This window comes from Pungitius pungitius, chromosome 11 (assembly GCF_949316345.1).
Source record: "Pungitius pungitius chromosome 11, fPunPun2.1, whole genome shotgun sequence".
NCBI classification, from domain to species: domain Eukaryota; kingdom Metazoa; phylum Chordata; class Actinopteri; order Perciformes; family Gasterosteidae; genus Pungitius; species Pungitius pungitius.
This window is the reverse complement of record NC_084910.1, coordinates 1,936,005-1,963,428: the sequence shown is the minus strand read 5'-3', so window position 1 is coordinate 1,963,428 and position 27,424 is coordinate 1,936,005. Positions and strand designations below refer to the sequence as shown.

Below are 27,424 nucleotides of genomic sequence, written 5' to 3'. Positions count from 1 at the left end.
TTCATTTCACTGCTAGTCCTGATACACCCAGATTTGATTTGTGCATTTCAGCATCCATAAAGATGGATGAGGCTCCTCACCAAGGCTGTAAGTCTCGGGCAGGACTCAGGAGAAGACATTGAATTACCGCCTCCAAGGTTGTGCTACACGAAAGAGCAACACGTTCATAGCATTCACCCACCCACAAAAAGATATGTGCCTGCACGCGTATGTTCATGCATATGTCTGCAAATCTCTTCTTGAAAATATCATACAAATGAATGATCTCAAAATGTACTGGTAAATCTGCATTTGGCTGTTTAGTTGCTCGGCTGGCTGGCTGGAAGAACTGTGCTGACCTGGGTGCAGCCAAATTAGATATTGGCGTGGTTGCGTGTATTACACAGTGGGAGTGCTGCTCTGGCTAAGTCGCCCCGCTGCTCTAAATCTGGCCAGTGCTCAGCTCAGCAATGCACAATGCAACAGCAGAGAGAAAGCATCTCCGCGGTCTCATTAGGCCGTGGATAGGAGCTAGACAAAAGCAGAACGCACACAGATTGAATTTCTTTCGCGGATCCTACGTTTTTGTTGATCTGTCAATTACGCTGTCATTTATTGGTTTTGAAGTGGGGCGTGCAAAGAAGCCGACTGGAAGTGCAAAAAAGAAATGTCGAACTGCAAAGGGAAGGGCCGTCCCGACGATGCATGGATAGACCACTTTAAAGAGCTTGAATATGAACATATAGACAAAGCGCATCTGATCATCCGAGTGGCAAAAAGGAAGGACGTCCATCTCCTCACATCAGTCACCAGTGGCACCCACACAGCCCCCCCAAGCCCATCGTAAATTAGTTGAAGGGATGAAAGAGAGAAGAGGTGGAAAGAATGTCACAGAGCAGCAGAGGGGATGATGGAGAGTAAGAGAGGGAAAAGGCAGAATTGGGGAGAGAGAGGCAAGATAAAGAGAAAGGGAGGAGGAAGACAAAGAGGAGGTGGCCGTCATATGCCTCCCTGTCTTTGATCAGTGGTCCATGGGGAACCGAGGCGGTGCAGATAGCTGGTCCACAGCTCCTGAGGAACGCAGCTTCACATTCCTCTTGGCTCTTTCCCCGCTTCTGCAAAATCACGTCTAGTCTTTCAGACCACAGCAGCTGTGAAAACACATCAGGGCTCACTACGTGCCAGAAAAGACCTGGCTAATGCACTGTGGTGCCATTGTCCTGCTGGTCTTCATCCACTGCTTCAAATCCTCTCCGAGCAAACTCATTCTTACCATGCTTTTTTAGTTATAGTCTTTCTTTTCAGACTGAAAATTGTTAATTTATCTTGTTGCTTATTTATCCTAACAGAAGGTTTTACTATTCAAACATTTACCTTAAATGAACAACAGTAAAAAAAAAGAAGCAAGTAATCCTACAGCCTAAAAGTGTCTGTTAGGCATTTGCTGAATTTGTTTATTATAACTCTAAATAATAAGGAGGATAAATGTTGCTATTTATTTCGGAGTTGATTCTAAAACTATAACACACCATAAAGATCATAACTGGCACAAACAAAACCTCCATCAGCTAATGAAGATCATGTGATATGATCTAAAGCTAAAAACAGACACAATACAATACTTTGGGGTGAGTATTTCATTCATGTGACTTACTGTTGAAATTATTTGACACAAATTGGAATTAATTTAACAATTCTCAACTTCTCACACCGCCTAGGAGGCAAACCACAAATCTCAGCTATGGCACAATCAGTGCAGGGAGTTCTCTCCTCTCTGGATGTGAATGGGTGCATTGGAAGCCCCGCCCCGCTCGGGTGTGACGCCAGCCAATGGCAACGCACCTAGCGCCGTAGAAGAAGAACGTCACATCATCATCAGCACTCGGCTCTGCTGGGACCGCTGTCCTGCGCCCCACAGTAGCGCTTGTTTTCTGTGTTTGTGCGAGACACCACCTGAACACCGCGTACTACGGGAGACAATAACCCGTCGGCTTCGTGGGAAGAGTGGGAGAACACGCTGTGGACGAATGAAGAAACCTTGTTCGAGAGGAAGGAGACAGAGTGCCCGCCTGACTTTACTTCCAACCAGCGTTAACGCTATTTTGATACAACCGCTTAGCTAACCGGCTAACTGGGAATGTTTTCAGAAATTAGCCCCACTGTTCGCTTGCTAGCTAGCTAGCTAAATCGGGAGGATTGAGCTGTACAGGTTTGTGCGAACACTCCTAATGGTGTTTTGTTACCCGTCATCGCGTTGAAGAACCGTGCAGTTTGTCTCGAGCCGGGTATGTTGAACGTTTGGGTCTGCGCTGCCCGCTTGGTTGCTAATCTCCAGAAGGGACAATAGTTAAAGCTGCCTCGGCAACAAGTCGCGCGCACACTGCAGTCGTAACATTATCTCAGAAGTTAGCGACTTAGCGAGTGTGTGCAATGTGGTTCTCGTTCACCATAGAACCCAAACATAAACACCGTGGCTCTGTGAGCAAAGTCTAGGTGATGTTATACAAAGGACCGTGGGGTGCCACTTTCACGTTAGATCCCCATCTCTAAGTGGATCCAGTCGCGCTCGTGAAAGGAGAAACTGCCAGTTCGTTAGTCTCAACTATTGACGAGGGGGCGAGGCGGACAAACACCATAAATCGCCCACATGCTTTGGATCAGTTCCCGGACTTGTGAAAGGCATCTGAAGCAGAAGGTGGGAGAAGCGAGCGCACAGCCGTTGCAGCCCGTGGGAAGATGGCGGAGCGCTCCCGCAGGAGGTGGTGAAACCAAAACCTGCAGACGCCTCGGATTTATCGCCAGACATCTTATCTCCGTTCGTAGGACACATGCAGGCCAAAAAACGCTACTTAACTCTGTTCTCCGCCGGCGCGTGTCTCATTCTGGTGTTTTGTTTTGGGGGGATACAAGTCCCGCTGGCCCGGGGTCCCAGCCGGCGTGATGACCGCAGCGTCGCCGGTTATCGTCCCGGGGCGCGGTGGCGTCACTTCCCGGGCTCCCTGCAGCCTTTCAGGCGCTGGGAGCACGACTGGAGCGACGACCCCAATGAACACATGTCTCCCAGACACAAGAGGGACGCGAACTCGGGGCTTTACGGTGGGAAGCGCTGCAGAATGGACTCCTGCTTTAATTTCTCCCTGTGCGAGAAGAATGGATTTAAAGTTTACGTCTACCCCCAGCAGAAAGGAGAAAAGATGTCGGAGAGCTATCAGAACATCTTGTCCTCTATTGAGGGATCCATGTTCTACACACCCGACCCGGGACAGGCGTGCCTGTTTGTCCTGAGCTTGGACACCCTGGACCGGGACCAGCTTTCACCCCAATACGTGCACAACCTGAAAGCTAAAGTCCAGAGCCTTCATCAGTGGAATGGGGGCAGAAACCACATCATCTTCAACCTGTACTCTGGCACCTGGCCGGACTACACAGAAGACCTCGGCCTTGACATCGGCCTCGCCATGCTGGCCAAGGCCAGCATCAGCACCGAGAACTTTAGGCCCGGCTTCGACGTTTCGATCCCTCTGTTCTCCAAAGAACACCCCAGGACCGGAGGGGAGAGGGGCTACTTGAAACATAACACGATCCCCCCTTACAGGAAGTACATGCTCGTTTTCAAGGGGAAGCGGTACCTAACAGGAATCGGTTCAGACACTCGGAATGCATTATATCACGTCCATAACTCGGAGGACGTGGTCCTCCTTACCACCTGTAAGCATGGGAAGGACTGGCAGAAGCACAAAGATGCACGCTGTGATAAAGACAACACAGAGTATGACAAGTAAGTACTATTGGTTTATTTCACAGCAAGAGTGTCTCAGTCATCTGGTCTTAATGGTTTTTGACACATTTTTTTCCTTCTCTGATTGGACCTTAGAGTTGAAGTGGGCACGGTAACCATCTGATGCCACAGTAAAACCACACAGCCGTGTCCCACCATTTGCATACACCAGTGGGTTTTTCTCACTTTTTGGATCGCGTATTGCTGTTGTAATAGCTTGTTTTTGTTTACATCTGTATAGGCCCGGTGCATAAAGTCTGGTATGTCATGCACATACTTTTTCACTATGCTTTCCACAGTGTTACGAGGGAGACTATTGGCTATAAATGCAACTCTGTCGGAGGACTGTCAAAAGTTGGTTTTTCATTTGTCATCCTATCACATGACTTTCTCAAATTACACATGACGAGGCACAGATGAGAACATTTTCCTAAAGGTCAGCCCCGGTATTCAGGTAATTCAAGTGATGTCTGCATCTGTCGACAGCCTGCCATCCCGCAGCGAGTAAATCTGCTTCTCGACATTTCCACCTCCCTGCCTGTCGGCGTGTTACGAGTCCTCTCTGACAGAAAATGTCAATAGGAAAATTGCAGACACTCTGTTATCGTGATGCTCACAGATAGCTTATGGCTATTTTGCACAAACTTTTAAAATGTCAGAAAAAGGACACGCAAAATATGCACAGCTCCATCACCTCAGAAGGCTTCTCCCTGCTCATCGCCCGGTTCTACAGTTGAGCCACCCGGTTTTCTGTGCCCGAATGCAACAAGCAAACTGGCGCCTATCTCCCTGTGTTGGCTGATGGGATTCATTTTGTGTCCCCCTCACCCCCCCCCCCCCCCCAGGCTGTGCTGTGTTGTTTCTGGTGACTGTGTGGCTCTGGGTGTTTGACCGTGGCTCTCTGGAATGGATTAGTGGGGACAAAGCGCTGGTGCCAGCGAGGGGAAGCCACTCTGGCCCCTGTTTGCTCAGTCATTTCCCAAACAAACCCAACACCGTGAGCCAGGAATGCCATGGCCTCCAACACTTGGGTCCTCCTTGACCCTTCTGTTGCTTGGGGCCCCGTTGCAATCGGGACTCTAAAACGTCAACTGGTTCTGTGTTTTTAATTTGGGGGGGGGGGATTTTCCTCCTGTGTGACATCGGATTAAGTGGGAGGTTGACGAGCTATCTGATCCCTCTCTCTACCTAGCTGGCTGCCAGGGTGGGATTTCACACAGTGAGGCGGGTGGCATCAAAGTCATAACCCAGAGGAAACTTTAATCCTCCTGTGAGGAAGTAGCATAGAAACTGGCTCTGTGTGTCCCAGAATGTGAAAACGTATCCAAGCCGTGCTGCAACACATTTCACTCAGTGATCAGATCCTGCTCGCATTATCGGCACAATCTGAATTTCAATCTCAGTCATTCAAGAGTGAGGTGGCATCAACATGATAGAATACAGCCTACAATAGAGTGGATACTCAACAGAGTCTTTTCATTTAAAGAGCAACGTTTCTGGAGATCCGAAATGTAGCTTCAGATTTAGCCAACGTTTCCCTCTAATGCACAAGTACTGTTGGTAGTACCGGGCTCTGGATGCGTGAGTTGTGTTGTCCTGTCATACAGCCCCAAGGGTCAGACCGTACAGTCTGTGGTCCAACTGGGTGAAAGTAATCGTTTCTGTGCCTGGCCATGGCCCTTTGTGCCACAAATCCCTCTTATCCTCTCCCACTGACAACAAGGATGTTGTGACCGACTGAACGCAGCCTCTCATTACAATTGCCGTGTCATTTTTGTGTGCGGAGACTCTATTTTCCAGATATTGGCTTGGAATGTGTGTGGTTTTTTTGACATGCTGTGTGTGCACATGTGTGGTCTGTTTGAAGGAAAACCATCTGTTAGATTTGAACATTGCCTTCCACAGGACGGCTGATTTGGTTTGGTTGGAATTCTAGTGTATTTTTGCTTATTTCATTATATTTGTAAAACCCTATTATCTAATCTTGAGAAAGCATGATCTTTTGGAGAGCTAAAGGGTTGGATGTGCAGGGCGGGGTGGCATGTAGCCGATGTTGCAGAAAACAACCAACTAAACCTAAAGGGCCATAGCAAGAGCCAGTATTTATTTTTCTGTCTGGTATGTGGCAAAAATGTTTCTAAACTATGTCCATGTTCCTTTTTTACATATCACACTTTATCTGGATTGATGGAGCATGTTGTTGGAGGACAACACATGATTTCAAGTCAACTACTGCAGGTCTCCACCTGGCTTGTGCAATGTCCCCCCCCCCCCCCCCCAAGCCAACTTTTCCTTCTTTTTTTGCCTACTTGTTTATCAGACTCCTTTCATACATCTGCACTCAGCCTCACTGTGTACAAGTCTGTAAGCAGCCAAAGGAGAGCAGAAAAGTCCCAGCAGGAGGCAGGTCAGATGCAATTTTAACCTCAAACTGAAAGCTCCTTCACAGCTTGTTTCCAATTAAGAGGCCCTGCCAAGCGAGAGAGTGCAAGATGGATGGAGTGGGAGCCGAGGGGTGCGGGAGGGACGCGGAGGAGTGGGAGGCCAGCTCAAAGTGAGGTGGAAAGAGGGGGACGGGAAGACGAGGGAAAAGGGCCGCGAGTCAGACAAAGTAAAAACATGGGATCGGAGCAGAGAACGGAGGAGAGGCCGTGCCGGCCATCCAGCAGTAACGAGGTGAGTGCAGAAGCTGGCTGGGTGCTGGTCTGCTCAGTGTATTTATAGCATCGCGGGGTTTTAATCCTTGGCATTGGCCAAAGACCCTGGCACAGGGCTGCTGGCCAACTGGAGGCAGCGCTCGGGAGAACGATAATTGGGAGTAGGAGGGGTTTGCTCAATCTGTGAGTTCCTGCACAATCACTTCAAGTGGAATATTTGCGTGTGTTTTTCTGTTTTTTTTCTCGTATTTCTTTCCAAAAAAAGTGGCAGATGAAAGAAGCAAATGTTTGTGGACACCTACATTCGTGTATGAGAGGGAGGGTAAAGGCTGTATTTGCATTCCACTCCAAAGGTCACCAAAGTACAAATATCAAACAAGTCAAACATTTGTACCACGCTTTTAGCACGGCTGTGTTGTGTCTACTGTGATATGTCTGACTAAAAAGCTACAAAGGGCACTGCTTGACCGGTTTGTGTTGTATTGGAGTCTTTAGTTCGTTGTCATTTGCTCTGTAACAAACACGATAGAAAAGAACCCACTGAAAAGATGGAATATCTGATTCATAAAATGCTGAATAGCGAGTTGGAAAGCGACGCCCCGGGCTGCTGCTGCTGCTTATTTGCTCACCGCACACATTGCTGAGACTGCAGGCCGTGTTTGGCCAGAGTCACATAATGACGGCCCTGTGGGGCCCCACGTGGCTCTTTATATTGAAAAGATGTCTGTGAGTCACTGAGTTATTGTGCAATAAAACATGTCTTTGTGCTTATAGTTGAAATATTAATTTATTCTTCCTTTTACTTGTTTGTTAAAATCCATCTTCCTGGTTTACAAAAAAATCATGCATTTATTTTGGGTAGAGCACTGACCTGTGTGTTGAAGGTACCCTTATGAGACCCCATTGTCCGGTGATCATTTAAACCAGCGCATGAGAGCGATGGTTTGTCGTCGGCCTTTTGGGACGGAGCCCTGAAAGATAAAAATGGTTTTTATCTTACTCTTATTATTGTCATTTTAACTGAGATGCAGCGGTTGTCTGCATCTCCTTTGCATGAACAGCTGCAGTCCTTTCCGACTCGGCGGAGAGGCGGCCCTGAAAGCTGCAGCCGACACCGAGGGGAGGCTGGTTAACCACAAACCTCTGGACGTGGATTATATGATTGCACTCTGTTGACGCAGGCCTAGAAATTCCATTTATGTGACCACACGATCCTTCTCGGAACGCTCTGCAGTGTTTGCCCTAAGTTAGCAAACGGACCAGCTGCCTGGGGCGGCGGGAGAGGGTGGCGTGGTGGGGGGGGGGGGTTACAGTTTTTGCTCCGGATGTGCGCGCTCTGTCTGCTGGTGCGAGCGAATGCAAGTGTCCGTTTATGTGCCGGCCAGCTGGTTTTCAGCGGTGAGGGGGAGCGCTGGTCTCTCTTTTCCCCTTCAGACGCGTTTTGTTCGTCCACTTTCTGTATGACAGTGAAGACCTTCTTGCTGCACACGAGGGTCCTGCAAACAAAACCCCCAAGTGGCTGATTTCTTTTAGCAATATGTATCTACGAGACATGGCTTCGTCAGTTTAATTTGTGTTTAACTTGTCTTCGAATTTCACACCTGAATTCTGTGTCTCATTTTGTATGAGGACACGATATGAGGCTGTAGTTGGTTCTTCCCTTTTCCAAAGCGGTTTTGTAAAAGGCTAAAGCACACGGATGATGCACAGCTGGCGGAGAGAGACTCTGAAAGCGGATAAGCGAGTGGCACTACTATCACGCAACCAGCATTTTTATTGATTTCTGTAGCCAAGCTGAGCCCGACTTCTGCGTGAACACCGACCTGCTGATTAAAAGCTCAAAATATTCACTCCCAACACTTGACCTTAGGTGACCTCTGGTCAAGGGACGCATGTCATTTGAATCATCAAAACTAGAGATTTTAATAAACTCATTATGTTTTCTAGTGTTTTTCCTGTATAATTTACCCACAACTTCAATATTCCTATATAGTTATGTGCTAATGGATGCATCATCACATGTCTCCATAATCCTGTAAACTACTAAAGTGAACAGTTTTCCCAGAAGCATGCAATCCACTCACCATCCCATTTATTACTGCCAGGATTTCTAGAGGGGGGGGTCAGGGTGAGCAGAGGGTATTACCATCAATGTCCACGTGTCATCACTCAATAATTACGACCAGTGCTTGCGCAGTAGCTCTCTCTACAGTGACCTTCACCTCTTGGCCAGCGACTCTTTACGACCCGGCACGGCCTAATATAAGACATCTGCCTTCTTGTAGCTTTATCAATGCAGCCATTTTCACCCTGGTGCACTTCAGGTGGTGCTTTAAGGGCCTTTCTTACTTTTCTGATTTTAAATTTCAAATGCTTTGCTTCACCTCCTGCAACGGACCTCAGCCGCACTACTCCACCTCTTTTTGAGGCTACTTGTTGGGGACGGAGGGCTGCGCCACTGGTGTGCCTCGTTCTGCCGTCCGGACAGGATGATGTTTGTCTCGGGCCTTGGCAGACGTGCAGGTGACGTGGCCTGCCTGGAATGCGAGAGTGGGATAAGGATAGGCACGTCCACGTGCCAGACGCCGAGAGCGGCCCTGCGCTTTTATTTCTGTCATCATTGAGGCGGCACACACTCCGGGTTCTCTGCTCCCTGGCCGATGTGATCCAGTCGGGCTGGAGCAATGGGTGAAGGCAGCGAGCAGCGTGGATCTGAGGGTGTAGACCAAGTGAATGGTAACGAATCACAGGCCGCAATTTGAAGTGACTCCTTTGAACTCATTGATCTAAAGTCAATTTTTGTATGGTGCCTTGATACTTTGGCCTGATTAGAGGTTTTTTTTTTCCCCCAACATCAGGCGGTTTCGGTTAAAGCTGCTGTTGTTCTTCCACCTTAGGCCCATATTTTTTTAGGCATGCTGTGGTCCCCTCCACGGATATGAAAACAACTAAAGCAGACAGGAAAGGCTGTGGTAAAATTATTAATGAATTCCATGTTAATATTTGATGACCATCCAGCTTGCCACTGGAAAAATATGTAACTTTACGGGAGCGGCTCATGATTTGGTCGAGCCAGTGTTGGCGTGATACACAGCGCTTTCAAACCCTGCGCTTGACTGCGGCTTACTCAATTATCCCTCATGTACAATTAAAAATGTTATGAGGGCTACATGCAGAATTAAGCAGCACTTTAAAATCAAGGCCACCCAAATCCTGTGGGATTTTAATCCCTCGGTCGATGCGAAGAAGAGACCTGCTAAGCACACGGATGTTCAGCGTCTCTAAGCGCCCCAGACTCTGTTCCACAAAATAGACATCTTTTTTTCATATTAATATTTCATGCACAACTGTCTGGAGTGGAGGGCGGGGGATCACATGCACAATAATACATTGGGATTTGGAGGGAGGAGGGGACTCTCTGAGGTGGGCACCACTGTCACCCCCGTGGATGGCGGTGACTGTGAAGCAACACTTGGCAGCGGATAGACGGAGAGATGACCAGCCACCATGTCGTGGGGCTGGCCGGGTCCTGACTTGGCTCATCAGATAAAACTGGCACAGACACACCGAACGCAGATATGCTCTCTTGCTGTCCTCTTTTGACTCCACTTTGTCAGATAAGGGCTTTAATCTGCACTCTCAGTAGAAGGGAAGCTCAAGCGCGCATGGCGATAACCCTCAGTATGTGATAGTCTGAACTCTTCACAGCGTTTGTTTAACTGCTTCTGTTCATTTTACGGTGGCATTTAGACTCCACCACATTATGTTGAAGAAAAGCAACGAAATAGTACAATTGGTGGATAATGGGGAAATTTAGCCATAAACACAAAACCGTTAAATCAAATTGGCAAGTTAGTGCAAGTCAGACTGAACTTGTCTCCACTATAATTGTTGTGCTTTGTCGACTAAGCGCAACACACTTTTGCCCCAGCCCCAGTGAGGTGAGGAGAGGTCACAACCAAAGGGCGGACCAGGAAGTTTTGCCTTTTGATCTTTCCCGCTGTTTAAACTAATTACCTGCCCGTGGCACTGCTGTCCGTGGGATGGATTCAACAGATGGCGAGGCCTTGTTCGGGCCCACAGTGTCTGAGAGGACGCGGAGGAATGCAGCACATTCCTCTCTGAGACCCAGTGGAGTTGCGCTTTGCCTTTTAGCATTGGGAGGTTCTTGATGATGTGTTCCCATCCATCCGGAGGGCTACCCCGTCCTATTAAACATAATTGTTTTGGTCCAAATGCTCATCCTGGTCAGCTTGTCCTAAAAAAAAAAAAAAAGATGATGATGATGCAACATGAGGAAACTGATTCCGTTGTGTAGATTGAGCCGAGCATATGAACAATTACTTAAGTTGACTCTGGCAGCTGTTTACAGCCTCTGGACGGTTAAAGCATGTCCGCACATTAACAACTGCAACTCGGCACCCTGTGCTTGGTGCTAATATGTAACAGGCGGGGCTCTAAAAGGTGTTTTACAGTAATTGCCATCTTGTCCTCCCCCTGCCCTCCATCTGACCTTGGATGCTTTTATGGGACACCGTATCGCCCATTTAACGTCCCGTGTCGGTATTTTCTGTTCCCACAAAAAACCATATTCACCCACCGATATTTTTTTTTGGTGATGACACTCTGCTTGTTGCTGTAAACACATTTTAAAATGGCCTGTGTCTGCCTATGGTGTATCATGGCTCCATTGCGGGTTTAGCTTGCCCCCTCCCACGGGCTCATTGCACCAGCGGGTGAGGGTTTATGAAATGGATTTATACCTAAGGGGTCGCAGGCAGTGGCATATGACGACGCTCGACCCTCCGTTCAATATAAGCCTCAGTGTATCTCATCTCTCAAGTTTACAGCTTTGCAGGGGGGGGGGTTCTGTGTACAAGAAAGAAATGGAAATTGTGTTGGGGGGTGTGACATCGACACCTTTTTATTTTACACTCGTGTGTGTGTGCTAATAGGTAGAGGAAACATTTGTGCGATGACGCCAGTGCTGGTCACGTGTCCTGCAGGTCGTCTGGTGTTTGTACGTGCGGCTGAAATTGGATCATGTTCGTTGTACTCGTCAACTTGTCGATTCTTAAATCCTTTGCCCCAGTAACCAGGAAATAAATGTAGGCACATCAATGCCAAAGGGTAATGTACTACTTGAAATAGAAACCTAATAGAATGCCTTTTTGCACGTCTCAATACTTTGAGGATGTTTTTTCTTTTTTTTTGTCAGGAGCAGGCAATTTGAACCAAATGAGGCATTCCATCTTCATCTTTCACAAGGGAGTGCACTGCCAAAGCTTTAGCCACGCGCCATTCTCCTAGTTCCTGCAATGTTGTGTATCCTCTGGGATAAACTGCAGTTTTTTTTCTCCCATCCATATCATCATTAGTACCACCGGCACCCTGTAATCTCTCTTCTCCGTCGCTGAGGCAGCGGGGCTTCTCTTCGCTGTGGTCTCTTAATTGTGAGCGTAATCATCTTTTGCCTCTTCACGGCAAAAACACTGTGTTTACACTTTGTTTTGGGAGGCTTGACTTTGTGAGACACTAATTTACCCTCTCGGCAGCAGAATGAAGCCGCTCCTTTTTTGGGCTGAAAGCCATTCTCATCCCAGTGCATTTGCAAATTTCTGTCATCAGCAGGTTTTACTTTTTTTTGGGTTGGTTCACTGACACGACCCCCACATATCGACATATCCATTCGACCCCAATTTTGTTTGTGGAAAAAAAAAATATTTGGTAGCAACAGCTGTTGTCCAACAAAAATTGCTTTGGTTTTATTTCAACATTGGTTTCCCTCAGGAGCTACTTTAATCTTCTGAAGAAATGTTGCACTTGAACGGTTTCAGGTGGTTTTCAGTGAGCTCAAAGAAGCATAAATCACATCTCAGTGAGGCTATTTTCCACTTCCGGTATGTTGTGAATACAGCCGCGGCCCTGCACACCTTCACATTTCCATTTTACTCGTAAACAATCCTCCACATCAAATCCCAGGCCAGAGCAGTGGGGCTTTATCTAAATCCCCCTCTCTGCATGATGCATTGGATCAGATCAGACGCGGTTCAGAAGGACCATTTGATGGTGCATTGACAGAAAATTCAGTTGTGACGGCGTCCCATTTTGTGAATCCGGAGAGACATCACAACGATTTCTTCTTTTGTCCTGACGTTGAAGATGGAGGCTGACAGGAGTTTTCACCTTTAGGAAAGAGCAGTTAATCTGAATTCTGAGGCATTCATCCAGTAGCATTGCATTTCATCCATTGCTTTGCTCCTGTCATTTCCATCTGCGTTCCCTCCCTTTTTTTTTTCCATTCGCAAAGCCTCTGTTGTTCTTCCCGTTTCCGTGGTTTCTCACGCCGCGGGCCTCATCCGTTCATCACTCGTATTTCTGTTTCCCTCTGCTTCACTCTCCACCTCCTGTGTCATTCAATCCCTCTTCCTGTCCGCCTTCTCAGATCCTTGTATCTCTCCCACCATCCAGATCAGACATTCCTGACCTGGGCTCACCTCAGACCGGCCCCCGTTAGGCACATCTCTCAAGACTCTTACTGTGACTTTCCTTTATTCGGTCATTTATCCATTTGGTGGGCTTTTTTTTTACCAGTTTGTCAGCTCTAGACGAGTCCTTTCTCCCCTGGGGGGGGGGAGGGGCTTGGGCTGCGAAAGCACCGCTCAGACCCAGTGTCGTGGTTGGAAACACCACAATGCAAACACAAACCACTTCACATTCATTCGCAGGTCCCTCCCTGCCCACTGGAGTCAACTAGTGTGACCCCCCCCCCCCCCCCCCCCCAAACTGCCTGACTGAAATGTTTTTGTTGCCTTTACAACCCCGCCTTGACATTCTCGGCGCTAATGGCTGTTCCATTACCAGCAGTCATTTGATTATCTCCCAACACTCCCTAGTGCTGTTTTCTTTGGGTATCCGGAGCGCACTTCAAAGCTTCCCTCTCATCGACCTCATCGAGCCAATGGAAAGCTGATTAGAGATGTGGGCGGCTCCCTCCAAACGCCGCAAGGATTCTGGGAAATAAGGCCGCTCGTTAATGGAGCAAACGTTCCTTGATGGAAGTTGATAAATCTGTGTGTTTTGGTCTGTATGTTTTTAACTTAACTGGGGCGCTTGTGACTCCATTTTGGGGAGGGATATTTGTAAAGATTTACAAGGGTTTTGGTTCTGCTGGTAAGAGAGAGGGCTTAAGATGGATGGATGCAGGGGAGGGGAGCAAGAAAAAGAACTGTGATGGGAGATTCGAAGCCTAGTAATTAGGTGAATTAACCGGGGGGGGTCAGAGCTCGACACCCCCCTCCAGTGAGTCTGTAAATGTTTTATTAAGCTGTCTTTGAACTCATTAACCAGAGAAAAAAGCCTGACCCAATGGAGCCTTGAGGAGAAAAGCGAATGCTTTGTTTTTCTAGTCTTGTTATTCATATCTGATCCGTTGGCTGGAGATGGAAGTCAGTGAAGTGTCCAACTTCTTATAGTAAAGTAACAACACTGTACTCGTGCGTACTGAAAGTCAACCCGTAAAGGTCAGGTTTGTAATCTTGAAAAACATTTCTGTTTAAGTAAAAATGCACAACTATAATCGAATGAAATATAGTGTATGGCTGCCACAATAATAGTCCAATCATTTCATTTATCCTGGATGAAACAAATTAACAACAGGCTAATTTTTATTTTGGACTGGTTTTGGATGGGGACGGGATGGCCCACAATACATTTAGTAATTTATTGAGGTAATCTAGCTAGCTACTTTCATTGGAATGAGTTGTACTGTGTGTCCTATAGTAAACTCTTTTATCAAGATGACAAACCTTTTTTTTCTTTTTTCGTTCTTTCTTTTTGTAATTGCACATTTTCCCAGTTGTTGCTGCGCATTTCCACCAATTATGGTTCAGAGAAATTAAGGGATTATAAACTTCTTCAAGTTACTTTACTTGAGCCTCTTGTTTATTTAGATAATCAATTATGTATTTCGTCATTAGTTATACGTTATGAATAACCATGATGTCTGTACTGCAGATCTATAGTAGACTTCATTTTAGGTGACCCTGTAAATAAAAATATGTAAAGACTACCGGATATTCCACCACAAATCCCGTCTTTACTAATACATTTCCATTCACATATAGAGAAAAAAATATGACTGTAGCGGTTAGGCAGTATGATTACTTTTCCACATTCAGCCTGTGGGTGTCATCACACAGCCACGCCCGTGTAATCAACTCTAGTTGTTGTTGTTGTTGTTTGTTTTCATTCATCATAATGTTCTTTTCCCTTAAGCTCTGCTGCCATCAGCTTCTCCTGTCTAGCCTCCTGCTAGAGGCAATGTTATCTAGCTCCAGTGCTTTAAGAAATGTTGCCCATCAATCATGGCTGCGAGTAAAACAGTCAGGATTAACTATGCCATTTAAATGTACGGGAGTGTCTCATTCGTACAGCGCGTTTTAAGCTCCATGGCTTCGGTTAAGTAAGTGTAAGCTGGCAACCTCTGAAATGCAGAACTTGACGCCAACTACCGCCACCCCGTACCTACAGCCTGTGATTTTTGGATGTGACGTATTTATTTCCGATGCTCTTCCATGTGCATGAGTGAAGCCTGCTGGCTTCCCCTCGTTGGGGCTGTCACTCTGCATCGCACATGTCTCGCTCTCTGTGCGCCGCCTTGTCAGGGGAAAGAAAGCTGCCCGGTCCAGGAGGTCCTGGCAGCGTCTCAGCTATTGAAGTCACTCTGATGCGTGTCGAGATTGAACTGAGGCTTTGTGTGTGTGTGTGTGTGTGTGTGTGTGGATACAGCACGCGATTGTCAACCGCTGCTTCTTATTTATTCATTTTTCTTTCGTCTTTTCCTTTTCTCATCACTTTCCCTCGGTGCCTCTCAGGCTGAAATTCCTCTGGCTTAAAGTCCCGGCAACAGCCAACTGCCCATCTGCTTAGCTTTAACGTGACTGCGAAGAGGAAGCAGAAAATGAGATGAAAAGTCTGTGCGGGACAGGAGAGAGCGCCATGGTGACCGTTGCCTTCTTCCTTTCCCCTGAAGTTTTTTTTTGGGGGGGGGGAATTCCCAGTTGTTAAAGATTCTTCCTGTGACCAAGCAGAGTGAAGGCTGCCAAACCCACGGGAAGCAGAATGTTTTAAAACAACCAGTGCAGTTATTTGGATTATTCAACTGAACATTATGTTTAATTCAACTAAACTACTTAGGCCTCTATCAGCATGGTACAGAGGAAGGCATGTGCATGTGCACGTGCACGGCACAGCTTTCCAAGAGCTTAATCTTTTGATCATGATTCACTAACTGGCTTCGGTTTATTTTCACTTTTACAATGAATTGGTTCATCTTACTGTATGGTGTAATGTGTGTGTGTGTGTGTGTGTGTGTGTGTGGTCCGCCGCGGAGCTTATGAGAGAAACCCATTCTCACGGCTGTTCTTCAGAGTCTCCACAGGCACTTGACAGAGTGAGCCATGCATTTATTTTTCACACTATCCAATCTTGTTGCTAGGAGACTGGTTGATCTTTTTTCTTTTGGATCTAGCTCTCTTCCTGTTGTTCTTTTTAGTCCTTTACTGAATCATACTGGGTGAATCATATTTGGTTTCCTCGCAGTATTATAAAATGAGATTTAATTTGTATTAATCCTTGAATTAATTGGTTTGTATGAAGCATGGCTGTACATCTCCAGGATTGAAAACGGAAGGTGAAGGCTCCTACCAATGAGACAAAGTGAAATAACTGATAGAATTTGGCTGTTTGCTATAATCAACCTTTATTTGGTTTTAATTCAAAACAACCAATTCTTCAAGAAATCTATTGGTAACAAGCAATGACTCATCAACGTACAAATGCTCATTTGGCGGAGGAGGTCTTCCTTTGACGGATACTCTGAACGGCATAACCAGGATTGCACTCGGCTCCACTCATGTTGCGCTCACAAACTCGCACAAGGTAAAATAACTTCTAACGGAGAGCAACTGCATGCTCAAGAAATATCCGCACGGAACATTTGGTTGAGGTCAACTCTTCGGTGAATGCGCAGCTCTGCAGTAGAATACATGGTCTCTGAATGCGTCTACTTGATAAATAACCAAACAGATTTTGTAAATCTCGGGGGGGAAACCTGGGTATCTGATTCAAAGTGTTTTTTTCTTTTCTTAAAGTGGTTGTATTTCATTCATGATCAGCTTTCAAGTGTGTTTTTTGTTTTAGGTCATGATAGTGCTGTGCCATATAGCGCTTGTTGCTTAACTCTAGTGTAGCTATGTTAGTCCTTTTAGTATGGATAATATCCTTAACGGTCATTTAAGAGCGCTTCATTGCAGCAGTTACTATGTCATGATAGGGAGGTGGCAAAAATGACTCTTGAGCTGCATTGGTGTAATTATACTGTGATGAGAGTCTGCTGTGCTATGACTAACACCTCCTCACTGACATCTAGTCCACGTGCTTGTGTTCACTTTCAACGGCAGTCTGGATTTTATGGGGGCGATATTTTTGCGAACGCTCATCCTTTAACATCTCTGGTGACATGTGGTAACACACCGGGAGACGGCTCCTCCCCACAGGCAGCCATCTGGAAGACTAGAAGAGAGTGGAGGTATGCATGGAGACGAACATCTGGCCTCTTCTCAGTTTGCACTGACAAACGCAGTGGAGGGCAGATTTACACCCAGCTGCTTCCAGATTTGGACTTCCACTTCCACTAGTGTTTTATGGGCCTGGAAAAAGGGGGAGTCAGTTGTTATGTGCCTCCAGCGGGATTATTTGTTTAATGGAATAATGGACGCACGGATCAGACCTTTGGTATTCTTTACTTCAGCCTGCTAATGTGTGCTTGTGGATAATGGATTTCTGATGCATTACAGTTCATTACTAAAGATGGCATCAGGCTTAACTGTAGCTTTAATGCTTTTTATGGCTGTTGATTTTTTTCTAAAGTGGGATTATCCAGATAGATATTACATAATCACTGCAGTTGATATTTGACATCACTTCCCCCTAAGTTTCTCAGGGAGAACAAGAGCAGCACTTTGGGTTGGTGTGTGTGCGTGGAACTGTTGATGGGTCCAGACACAATGTGCTCTTGAGGCCACAGAGAGAATAAGAGGGTTATGAAAAGCTCACTGATACGCTTATCAACCAAAAAAAAGTCAGAAGTCACACAACCATTTACCTCAAAAAACATTATACAGGCAAGCGTCCAGTGAGCTGGAAGCTAGACCAAAAGGAACAGTGTGGGGGGGGGGGGGGGGCTGGTCTTGTCTCCGATTGGTTACAACTATATCCGTCTACTAACAATGCTTGTTGGCCTGTAAATACATAACAGCCCTAATCGGAAAAAAAATACCAGTGTGCTTTTTCTCAGTGCTGTCGATGTGTTTCCGCGGTTGGTCTCTTGGTTCCAACTGCCCTGTGCTGCCAAAACACCTCCGGAGTGGTGTTTGAGTGCGTCAGCGTTGTTTCCCTGTGTGTAATCATGCAGACCGGCTATTTGTTTTGAAAGCTATTGAGGACCTGATATCCAGCTGGCTTGGCATTCTGCGATCCCTCCTGAATGACGGCAGCTATAGATGGAACCACTTGTTCGCATGGGAACCCAAATCTCGCTTGCTTTTCAGCAGCGGGTGAATTGATTGGAATTTGCCTTGTGCCCGCGGTAATCTCTTTAAACATTGGGGTTAAAATTGAGCTTCTCTCGGTGGAGGTGGATACTTCCCAGACACGTAGATGAGAAGAATGTGTTTCAGATCATTGCACATGAGGCGTAGCATGGAACAGTGTTGTACCGCATATTGTACTAAGTGGGGGAGCTGCATCAATTGCGTATCCCTGTGTTCTTGCTTTGCACATGCTGCACCCTTCCCCCCCCATGAAAATCCATCCTAGTTTCTGCGTCACACAAACCAAAATGATGACACAACGTATTAAGGAAAGTGTTGAAAAAGCGGCTTGTGGCACACACTCGCTGTGTTTGCAAGCTATCTAATAATTGTATACCATCAGATGTGGTAACAAGTTATTTTACGTGCAAGCACAAATTTGCAGTGCTGCCTGTTTACAAGTAGTGAACTGAGAAATAAAATGTGCAAAAATTCAGCTCTTTTCAAATGGACACCAATGCATGACAACCAGGTAACACAGACGCACTCCCACGCGCACGCATATATCTACACCAAAGGAATTCCAAGCAACTGCCTAATCCAAGCAAGTGCTGACTGAGGCTTAGATTGGCTGCAGGGAGAGATGTTGAGATGCGCCGCCAGTGAGAGGGCAAAAGGTATCTACATGATGGGGGGGGGGGGAGGTGGGGGAGAGTCGAGATCAAAGTGAGTACTTCTGCTGCTTTCCGGGTATTCCATCGTCTGTCCTCTGCCGCTTCGCTTTGAATGTTTTTGGGAAACCCCGGGCCCCGTACTGGCTGTGTCCCTAAAGTAAGCGTTTAATTTATTTATGAACTAATACACGGGTGGAAGGTCAGTGTTCCCGCCTGTGACCCTTACTCTCTCCATACGAGTTCCTGACGGCTCCATCTTCTTTGCTGCTGTCCTATAGGTATGACTACAGAGAGATGCTGTACAACTCCACCTTCTGCCTGGTACCCCGAGGACGACGACTGGGTTCTTTCCGCTTCCTGGAGGCCTTGCAGGTAAGTGACGCACATACGGATGTCGCTCCACAAAGACAGGATGGGTCAGTGGGTGCAACATCGCGATTAGAAGGCCTGCTGTTTGATCAGTTTTCTGTGCCGTTGTAGCCAACGCGCTGAATCTGTCTCAAGTATTTTGGACACAATTCAACCCTAAATTGAAGGGAGCTGAAAGTGCGCGTGTGTGTGAGCAAGGTTTGTTGTGGCAGCCTAGAATAATGGCCAAACACAAGCTGAGCTGCTCCGAGAAAACCCTGCAGTCCGTCAGCCCCGAAGCTGTGCAGAGGAAACAATAAAGCCATTGATCAGTGGTTGGAAATGGAAAAAGTGATGTTCCGGGTTACTTCCAGTAGCCCCTTTTCACCCACTGCCAGTCATCTTGTTAATATGCAGCCAGTGTTGATGCAGCTGCCTGTGACTCCGACCATATTTCCACTTGCAATGTTCTTTCATATCTGGTCCGGCTATTTCCAAAAGTCCATCATCCACATCCTCTCCTTTGACAATTCTGGTACCGTCTTCAACACGTGTCCCTGATTCTCGAAGGCATGGAGCCCATCTATAATATGTTGGTGCTTCTTTGACCACTCTTTAGTAACAATCAGACCATAGTTATAGGATGAGTTTGTTCTCTTCTCTCCACTGAGCGAAAAATGCCATGCGTTATATGCATATTTGCCACTCTTAGGCTGTAGAGCTATTGCCACACCCAATTGCATTTAAAATCCTGACAGTTACAGGCCACTTGAGGTGCACCTTCAAACAGTGTTTAGACAGCGTTTGTTAACAAGGATGAAGAGCGAAAAAGCATCATAAATACCTTTTCTTATCTGCACACAGCAACCAAAGTAATGGCGTGATTTTCCTTCCAGTTGAGTTATGTTCATATGTTCTGTAAGCACCAGTCACTCAACAGCAGCAGAGAAATAGTCAGACTTTTGAGCAAGTAGAAGGACGAGCGGTGACTCTCTATTGTCTGGATTGGAGAAATAATGACACCAGTGGGGAGTCTCCAGCAAACTGATGAGTGAAGCCGTGGAGCCAACATGCAACATGAGGTCAGCTAGCGAGCCGGAGGTGTCCCCGTGTCTGCCCACTCAGCCTTACGCTCGCCACAGACACTTTGAATATTCAGGTGCGGTATTGGTTCCATCGGCTCAACGAGGATTCCAGCGGGCCAGATAGGGAGCGGCGTTGAGCTTGAGCTGTGTCGGTGGGGGGGAGATGACATATTTATCTGGAGCAGCGGCTTGAGCGACGCAATTGCCGAGCAGGTCACAGATTCCCGCTGAGATTCTATGTTACGCAAGAGTGTTTTAAAAAAATGTAGGAAGCTCTTCGGTGTGTGTGTGTGTGTGTGTGTGTGTGTGAGAGAGAGAGAGATTAGCTAGGAGAGGATTGAGCTACAGGAGTCTCTCGTGTGTGTGTGTGTGTGTGTGTGTGTGTGTGTGTGAGCGGATAGGTAGCCAAAGCAGGGCAGCGTTTCAGCAGATTGCTGCCTTAGCTAATGACACGGAGGGGATTGGAGGAGCTGAGCAGCGCGCCAATGCAGCGCGCGCTCGTGGCTGGGCGTGCGTGTCGTGAGCGATCGGGGCCAATCGGTGAACGGTACCCCGCTGAGCTTTATTGATTTATAGGGCCGGACACTGCAGGCAGGACGCTGCACTATTCAACTCTCGCACAAACACACGCAGACTTACATTTACATTTCCACACACATTCTCATGGACTCTTAAACATAGATACACACTTCAGTGCAATTTCATGAATCTTTCAAATGGTTGAATATTCAAGTATGTTTTGGAGTGTATCATCCTTTCGAATTAACATAATTATCGTCTATGGAGCCGTACTACCTTCCATGTGACGTTTGTCGTATTTTTTATTATATAAACATTTGTTCATTATTTCTAGCTTGTGTATGTTTGTATCTTTACCACAACTGTGAGCATCACAGTACATTCCGCAAAGCAGCTTTCCTCCGAAAATGAATCTCATTAACGAACATGTGTGTGTGTGTGTGTGTGTGTGTGTGTGTGTGTGTGTGTGTTACAGGCAGCTTGTGTGCCGGTGATGTTGAGTAACGGCTGGGAGCTGCCCTTCTCAGAGATCATCGACTGGAATACGGCAGCCGTGATTGGTGACGAAAGGCTGTTATTACAGGTAGATACATTACCCCTCCCCCCACCCCCTCAACCTACTGTGGAATCCCAAAGGTAGAAAATGAACGCTTTCCATGTCAGAGTTTTACAATGAAGAAAAGACTAAACAATCCCTGTGCACTGCTGTTCCCCCTCTTAAAAATATATACTTTTCTAAATTGTCCTGATGTGTCCTTCCCCAGGACCACAGTCACTTTGCTTTGGTTCGATACGGGGTAAATGTGCTCATATGTGTGTTTCTGACTTTGGCAGATCCCCTCAACAGTGCGCTCCATTCACCAGGATAGAATCCTGTCTCTGAGGCACCAGACCCAGTTCCTCTGGGAGGCTTATTTCAACTCTGTGGAGAAGATAGTACTGACCACCCTGGAGGTACACACACACACACACACACACACACACACACACACACACGTTTGTTCATAAAATACAATTGCACATATATAAATAGCTTTTTTGTCATTCTTTGTTGTGTAAATTGTTATTTATTTACAGCCTTCAAATCAGGTGTCACTACAGTACCATCTGTTTTGTGGAAATGTAAGATGTTGCTTCTGGGATTCTGCTTTTCTCAGCTGTTGGTAAACAACAAAGCTTAATTGCACACAAATACTCGCGAGCATACAAATCAGAATATGACATCGATCCATTGTTGATTTTTTTCTTTTAAAGCTGGTTATCTTGCAAAATGAATGAGAAGAAAGTGTATCTGAATTATGTTTCTAGCTGATGTTAATTTTGTTTAGTAAGTCTTTACTATAACAGGAAAAGGAATAAGCTATTTTTCAGTGACATCCATACGTGTCTTGTTGTTGTCCATTAGTTGCTGTCCTCAGATAGTGTTACAGAGGCCTCGTCCCTAGAGGTAGGAAGTCGGCACACTAGAAGGCAGGGCTGGGATCTCCTCGGTCAGCAGGGTAAAGTTGCACCCTGAAGAAGCTGATCTTCGATCTGTTTACACCCTCAGTATTTGAACCCTGCTCCGAAACACGTCGGCCATACGAGGCCGCCGAGATGTCCGTGCTTTGGCTTCAGATTATTACCAACAGCTACCCCATGCTTTGGAGAATGCTCAATGTTTCATTCCTTTGACGTTGCTTCGCGCACTGAGGAGCCGCTACGTTGTCCGTGCTATTGGTTCAAACTAACAACAACATTTTGATTGACACTCATCTGTCATTTATCCACTGCAATCAGGTGACCGCTCTACAGAACACCGAAATGTGACTCTCCTCCGCTGTTCTGTCCACGCAGATCATCCAGGACCGGGTACTGCGGCACACCTCGAGGAGTAACCTTATGTGGAACAGTCTGCCTGGAGGCCTCTTCACGCTGCCCCAGTACTCGACGTACCTGGGAGACTTCCCCTTCTACTACGCCAAGCTCGGTCAGTCGACTGCTCGTGCATAATTCTGTATGCTGAGAAAACCCCGCTCATGGCGCTTATTAGACTTCAATGGACTGATTTGCATTGGGGGACAGAACGGCTGGCGCGCGACAGCTGTTGAGTAGATTCTTGTCATGTTATGAAGTTTCTCCTTATTAATTCCCGATTCACCTCAGAAGCTCACCAATTAGACCTGCTATGTTATTTGTGCGCGGTTAATTGGCTCGACTTGGGGGCTTATTGTTGCGATTTGCTCCAGCAGCACCTTTTCCTTTACCAGTCCAATTAGAACTGTTCAGCTGCACTGTATGTGGCGAGTAAACAATCTCCAACTAAGAGACTCCTAAGCTATCAAAGAGGTATCACTCACAGACCAAATTCTACTTTGCGCCGTTTGGTTTAAAATGTGTGAACTGCACAGAGTAGAATTTGATCAAACAGGAATTACTGATGCCAAACGACTGTGATGACATACAACCAGCGGGGGGGGTTCGGTTGTGGTCTCTGGAGTGATGCAGCGATGTGAGTGGATCAGAAGGTCTTTCTCGTGTTTGAAACCTGATCACTGTGTTTTCCCCCCCCCTCTTCTCAGGTGTTAAGCCGTATACCAAGTTCACGGCAATCGTTCACGTGGTCAGCCCACTAGTCTCCCAGTCCCAGCCGGTCATGAAGCTCCTCGTGGCTGTGGCCAAGTCCCAGTACTGTGCTCAGGTAATTAAGACCCACACACAGCTCTGCTCACTCGGTTGTGGTCATGTGATGGAGCACATTCGTCCGGTGAGGAGAATGGCGTTAAGTTGTTAAAAAAGGTCTGGTGCTTTTCTTTTTTTTTTTTACCTTTTCATTCAGGAAATGAAGGGAACCAAAATCCATTACACCCACTCTAAAGATACTATAGTGACACTAGGAGTCATTTTTCAGTGAATTCATACTTTATAGGTACTTTTTAAAATATTACATTTGAAATTCAACTACAAAGTCTCTTTTACGTTGTAGAGCAGTGGTTTATATGTGGTTTATAACTATGCACCCCGGCGTTTAGCAATGCGGATTTAAAACTGCACGGCCAGCATGAAGATGGCAGCGCCTTTTTGTTCTAACATCAACGGCGATGGTTTGTCGCTGTCATAGAGCCGTGGGCGGTGTGACAGTTTCTGAAAATAGTCCTGCAGTAGAAAGACGATTTCTTGCACATAAGTAGGGACTAAATAAAATGCCTTATTGTGGTGGTTTGATCTGTACATTTATTTAGAGGCCAGAGATGGATTGTCAAGCATTTAATGCCCTATTTTAAACGTAGCTCCCATTGGGTGTACTAACATGGTACATGTTGTGATGACTAATGTTGTGATGACTAATATTGACCTATTTCCCCCTTTTGTGCAGGTGATCGTTCTGTGGAACTGTGACAAACCTCTTCCTGCCAAGCACCGCTGGCCCGTAACCTCAGTTCCTGTCATTGTTATAGAAGGAGAAAACAAGGTAGAGAAATGACAACAAAGCCCGAAACACGTCTTTCACTCACCAACTCGTATTCAACACCCAAAGCCTTTCAGTTGAAAATGATCGAATAAATCAAGATTCTTTGATGAACTTATCAAGATGTAAGATTAGTGAAGTGCTGAGTTTGGGCCCTTGTTGGTGTGAGGTCAGCTTGCGTGGCGTATGCGACGTGGCTCCGCCGCTAATGGAGGACATTGAGCCAGTGGTAGCACTGCTTGTCAGGCAGATGGACCCCGTTTATCCGCTGCTTGTTGTCTTCGAGGTCCATGGTGATAAACGTTCCTTTCAACAACTTGTCCCAATTTGCTTCAGCGTCTGTATTTTGCAAATCATGCCAGGTGATAAGCAGTCGCTTCCTGCCCTACGACACAATCCCCACCGATGCCGTACTGAGTCTGGACGAGGACACCGTGCTCTCCACCACAGAGGTCAGACTGCCAGTTTAATCCAGGGAACACCCTCCAGAAGTCCATGTTACTAATTGATGAGTCACTATAACGTATTGCTTGGATGCACTGTATGTGTGGTTCTCATGTGTCTTTGTTCCTCTCTGAACTCGTTCCAGGTGGACTTTGCCTTCACGGTGTGGCTTAGTTTCCCAGACCGCATCGTCGGTTACCCGGCACGCAGCCACTTCTGGGATGGCAACAAGGAGCGGTGGGGCTACACTTCCAAATGGACCAACGACTACTCCATGGTGCTGACCGGGGCCGCCGTCTATCACAAGTACTGCCGCTCTTTAACGTGTTTCACTTCACGCTCCTCTGCCATTCGGTTCCAGTTGAGTGCAGCACTAACACTTTTCTCTCTCCTTTTATGTTGACCCTTAGATACTACCACTACTTGTACACTACCTACCTTCCCGCCAGTCTGAAGAACATGGTGGACCAGATGTCAAACTGCGAGGACATCCTGATGAATTTCCTGGTGTCCTCTGTGTCCAAACTACCACCCATCAAGGTCACCCAGAAGAAACAATACAAGGAGACCATGATGGGACAGGTGAGGCAGAATATCTGTCTTGCGACACTAGTTAATTATACGTTATGCCTGAAGGTAGAACAGGCCCTGTTTGGCATTACTGATGGCACATGTTGCTCATTTAAACAAGGAGGACCTTCTTTGCTGTACAGTAGAAATCCCGCAAGGTTTCTTTTTCACAAATGCTGGTTGCTTCTCTAAACTGCACATTGATGTCAGTGCTGAACAAAGGGGGCCTTTCCTGATCACTGTAGAAGCTTAAAGCTTAATAGTCTTAGCTGTTAAAACTGATTGCCGGTTATTTGTGAACACAAATTTATTTTTATTTTTTTTGCAATATGGCCTTTGATTTAATGCATTATTCATTATTTTTTCTATTTCTCTTCCCCTCTCTCTCTCTCTCTCTCTCTCTCTCTCTCTCTCTCTCTCTCTCTCTCTCTCTCTCCTTCTCACGCCCCCTCCTTCTCCAGAGCTCTCGGGCGTCTCGCTGGGCTGACCCGGACCATTTTGCCCAGCGTCAGACTTGTATGAACAAGTTTGCCAGCTGGTTTGGCACCATGCCCCTCGTCCATTCTCAGATGAGGCTGGACCCAGTACTGTTTAAAGACCAGGTGTCCATACTGCGGAAGAAGTATCGGGACATTGAGAGACTATAACCCCTCCGAAGCCCCCCCCTGCCCCTCTCCCGGCTCTCTGAACACGGCGCAGACTGGGCAAGGGGGCAGTGACAAAAGAGAAAGGCGGAGCCTCTCCACGGTTGCATGGGTGGATCAGTGAAGAAGCACATGGGCCCCCCCCCCCCCCTCCCGCAGAGGGCAAGGAGGACCGGAAACTGGAACAGATGTGTAGGAACCACACGCATCGGTGCGCTCCGTTGTGTCCATTTCTGCCCTTTCTGTAATGTGCAAGGGGGCGGGGTCACACAACGGATGCCGCGCTCATCTCTGTGCTGTTTGTGCTGCTCTGTGCACGCAGGTCACTGAAAGTCTCTCTGATGGAATATTATTGCTGATTGTGACGATTGTTTTGTACACGGTGAATGAATGGCCAGCACTTCTCCCCCTGTTTCGTCTTCATTAAAACCAATAGCAGGTGGTCAGAGAGAGGAATGATGACCCCATCCCCCTCAACCAGGTAAATGAGTTCTGATCAATTATTTGATGTTCACAGTGCCTCGAGTTTATCTAATGGCATATGGGTCTGGAGTGCGGGAAAGTCGTTGTGTTTTTGTTCTCTCAAATTCTCTCTCTGCCTGTATAATTGATGGAATAATGGTTCTAGTAAATTCTTCATGTCAGCATTGTTCTTGATTCCTTGCCAAACTAAAATGAAGGCTTCTTTGTATTCAATTGGCAAACAAAATAATCATTACGTGCCATTCTTCACTATTTTTTCAAAGTATGTGCTGGCCTAAGGGACGGACGACGATCACACGAGTTGCCTTGGTTTAGGGGGGGCTGAGCCTTCTCCTCCAGCCCAGGGTCTGTTTGGAAAAGGAACCACTGTGGTTGTTTTGGGCTCGGTCAGCAGATGAGATTTGTTATCGTCTTCATGCCTTGACTAAATTTATGTCGTCCTCTGACTTGAGCTTTCAGCCTCAGTGTTTGCATCGTACTAACTCCCCTACTTTAATTTCTTCTTTAACACATTGGCGCAAGAATTTCCCCACCAATTGTGATACTGTTAAAAGGCACAGGGAGGACATTTGCAGAAAGGCTCCAAGTTGTTCATTTGTTGTAGTCCTTCATCTCTGAGATTGAGAGGGGGGCAATGCGCTCCTGGGCTTAAAGCCATAAAGGCATTTTATCATTGAGGACATGAAAGTTGGTTCCATGTTTATATTTATAAATGGCAACTTGATCATTTGCTTTGTTTTTCTCAATCTAATAATTGTATCTAATTAACTGCAAATGTGGAAATGCAATAGTCTGAAAATATTTTAATTTTTTCACATGGATCCCAAGGTTTATTGACTGAAAAGTGTTGGTTTAATGTTCAATGGGCTGTGTGTTTGGGAAAGAAAGGTGCTGTATGGTCTTTTTTTTCACATCTTGGAAGCAAACAAAACAATCCTGGTATTACTAAACCGAGCTATGGAGCGAGCCCAATATGGCCACAATGGAACCATATTTCAGAAATGAACTTGGTGCAATATTTAAGATGATATCTCTTCTCCTCCTTTGTGTTGTCTCACGGGGCCAGAGGGTTATATATTGATGTGCCTTCAGAAGAAATGCGCTTGTTTTGTTTTTTTTATTTCATTTTTTTCCCCATCTGCCTTGTGCAAGAAACACGTCCCTGTTTTCATTTCATAGTTCATTGTTTTCTTTATCGATA

General features: G+C 46.4%; 1 protein-coding gene across 1 annotated transcript; it reads left to right on the top strand.

Annotated features, from left to right (window-relative positions):
- The first annotated feature begins 1,848 nt into the window (after positions 1 to 1,848).
- On the top strand, positions 1,849 to 27,424 carry LOC119197352 (exostosin-1a-like). The gene is made up of 11 exons (XM_037453574.2): positions 1,849 to 3,757; positions 18,961 to 19,054; positions 21,110 to 21,217; positions 21,469 to 21,588; positions 22,471 to 22,603; positions 23,196 to 23,314; positions 23,990 to 24,085; positions 24,445 to 24,534; positions 24,672 to 24,832; positions 24,937 to 25,108; positions 25,558 to 27,424. Exons 1-11 carry the CDS (start codon positions 2,808 to 2,810, stop codon positions 25,741 to 25,743), a joined length of 2,229 nt encoding a protein of 742 aa, XP_037309471.2. The 5' UTR covers positions 1,849 to 2,807; the 3' UTR covers positions 25,744 to 27,424.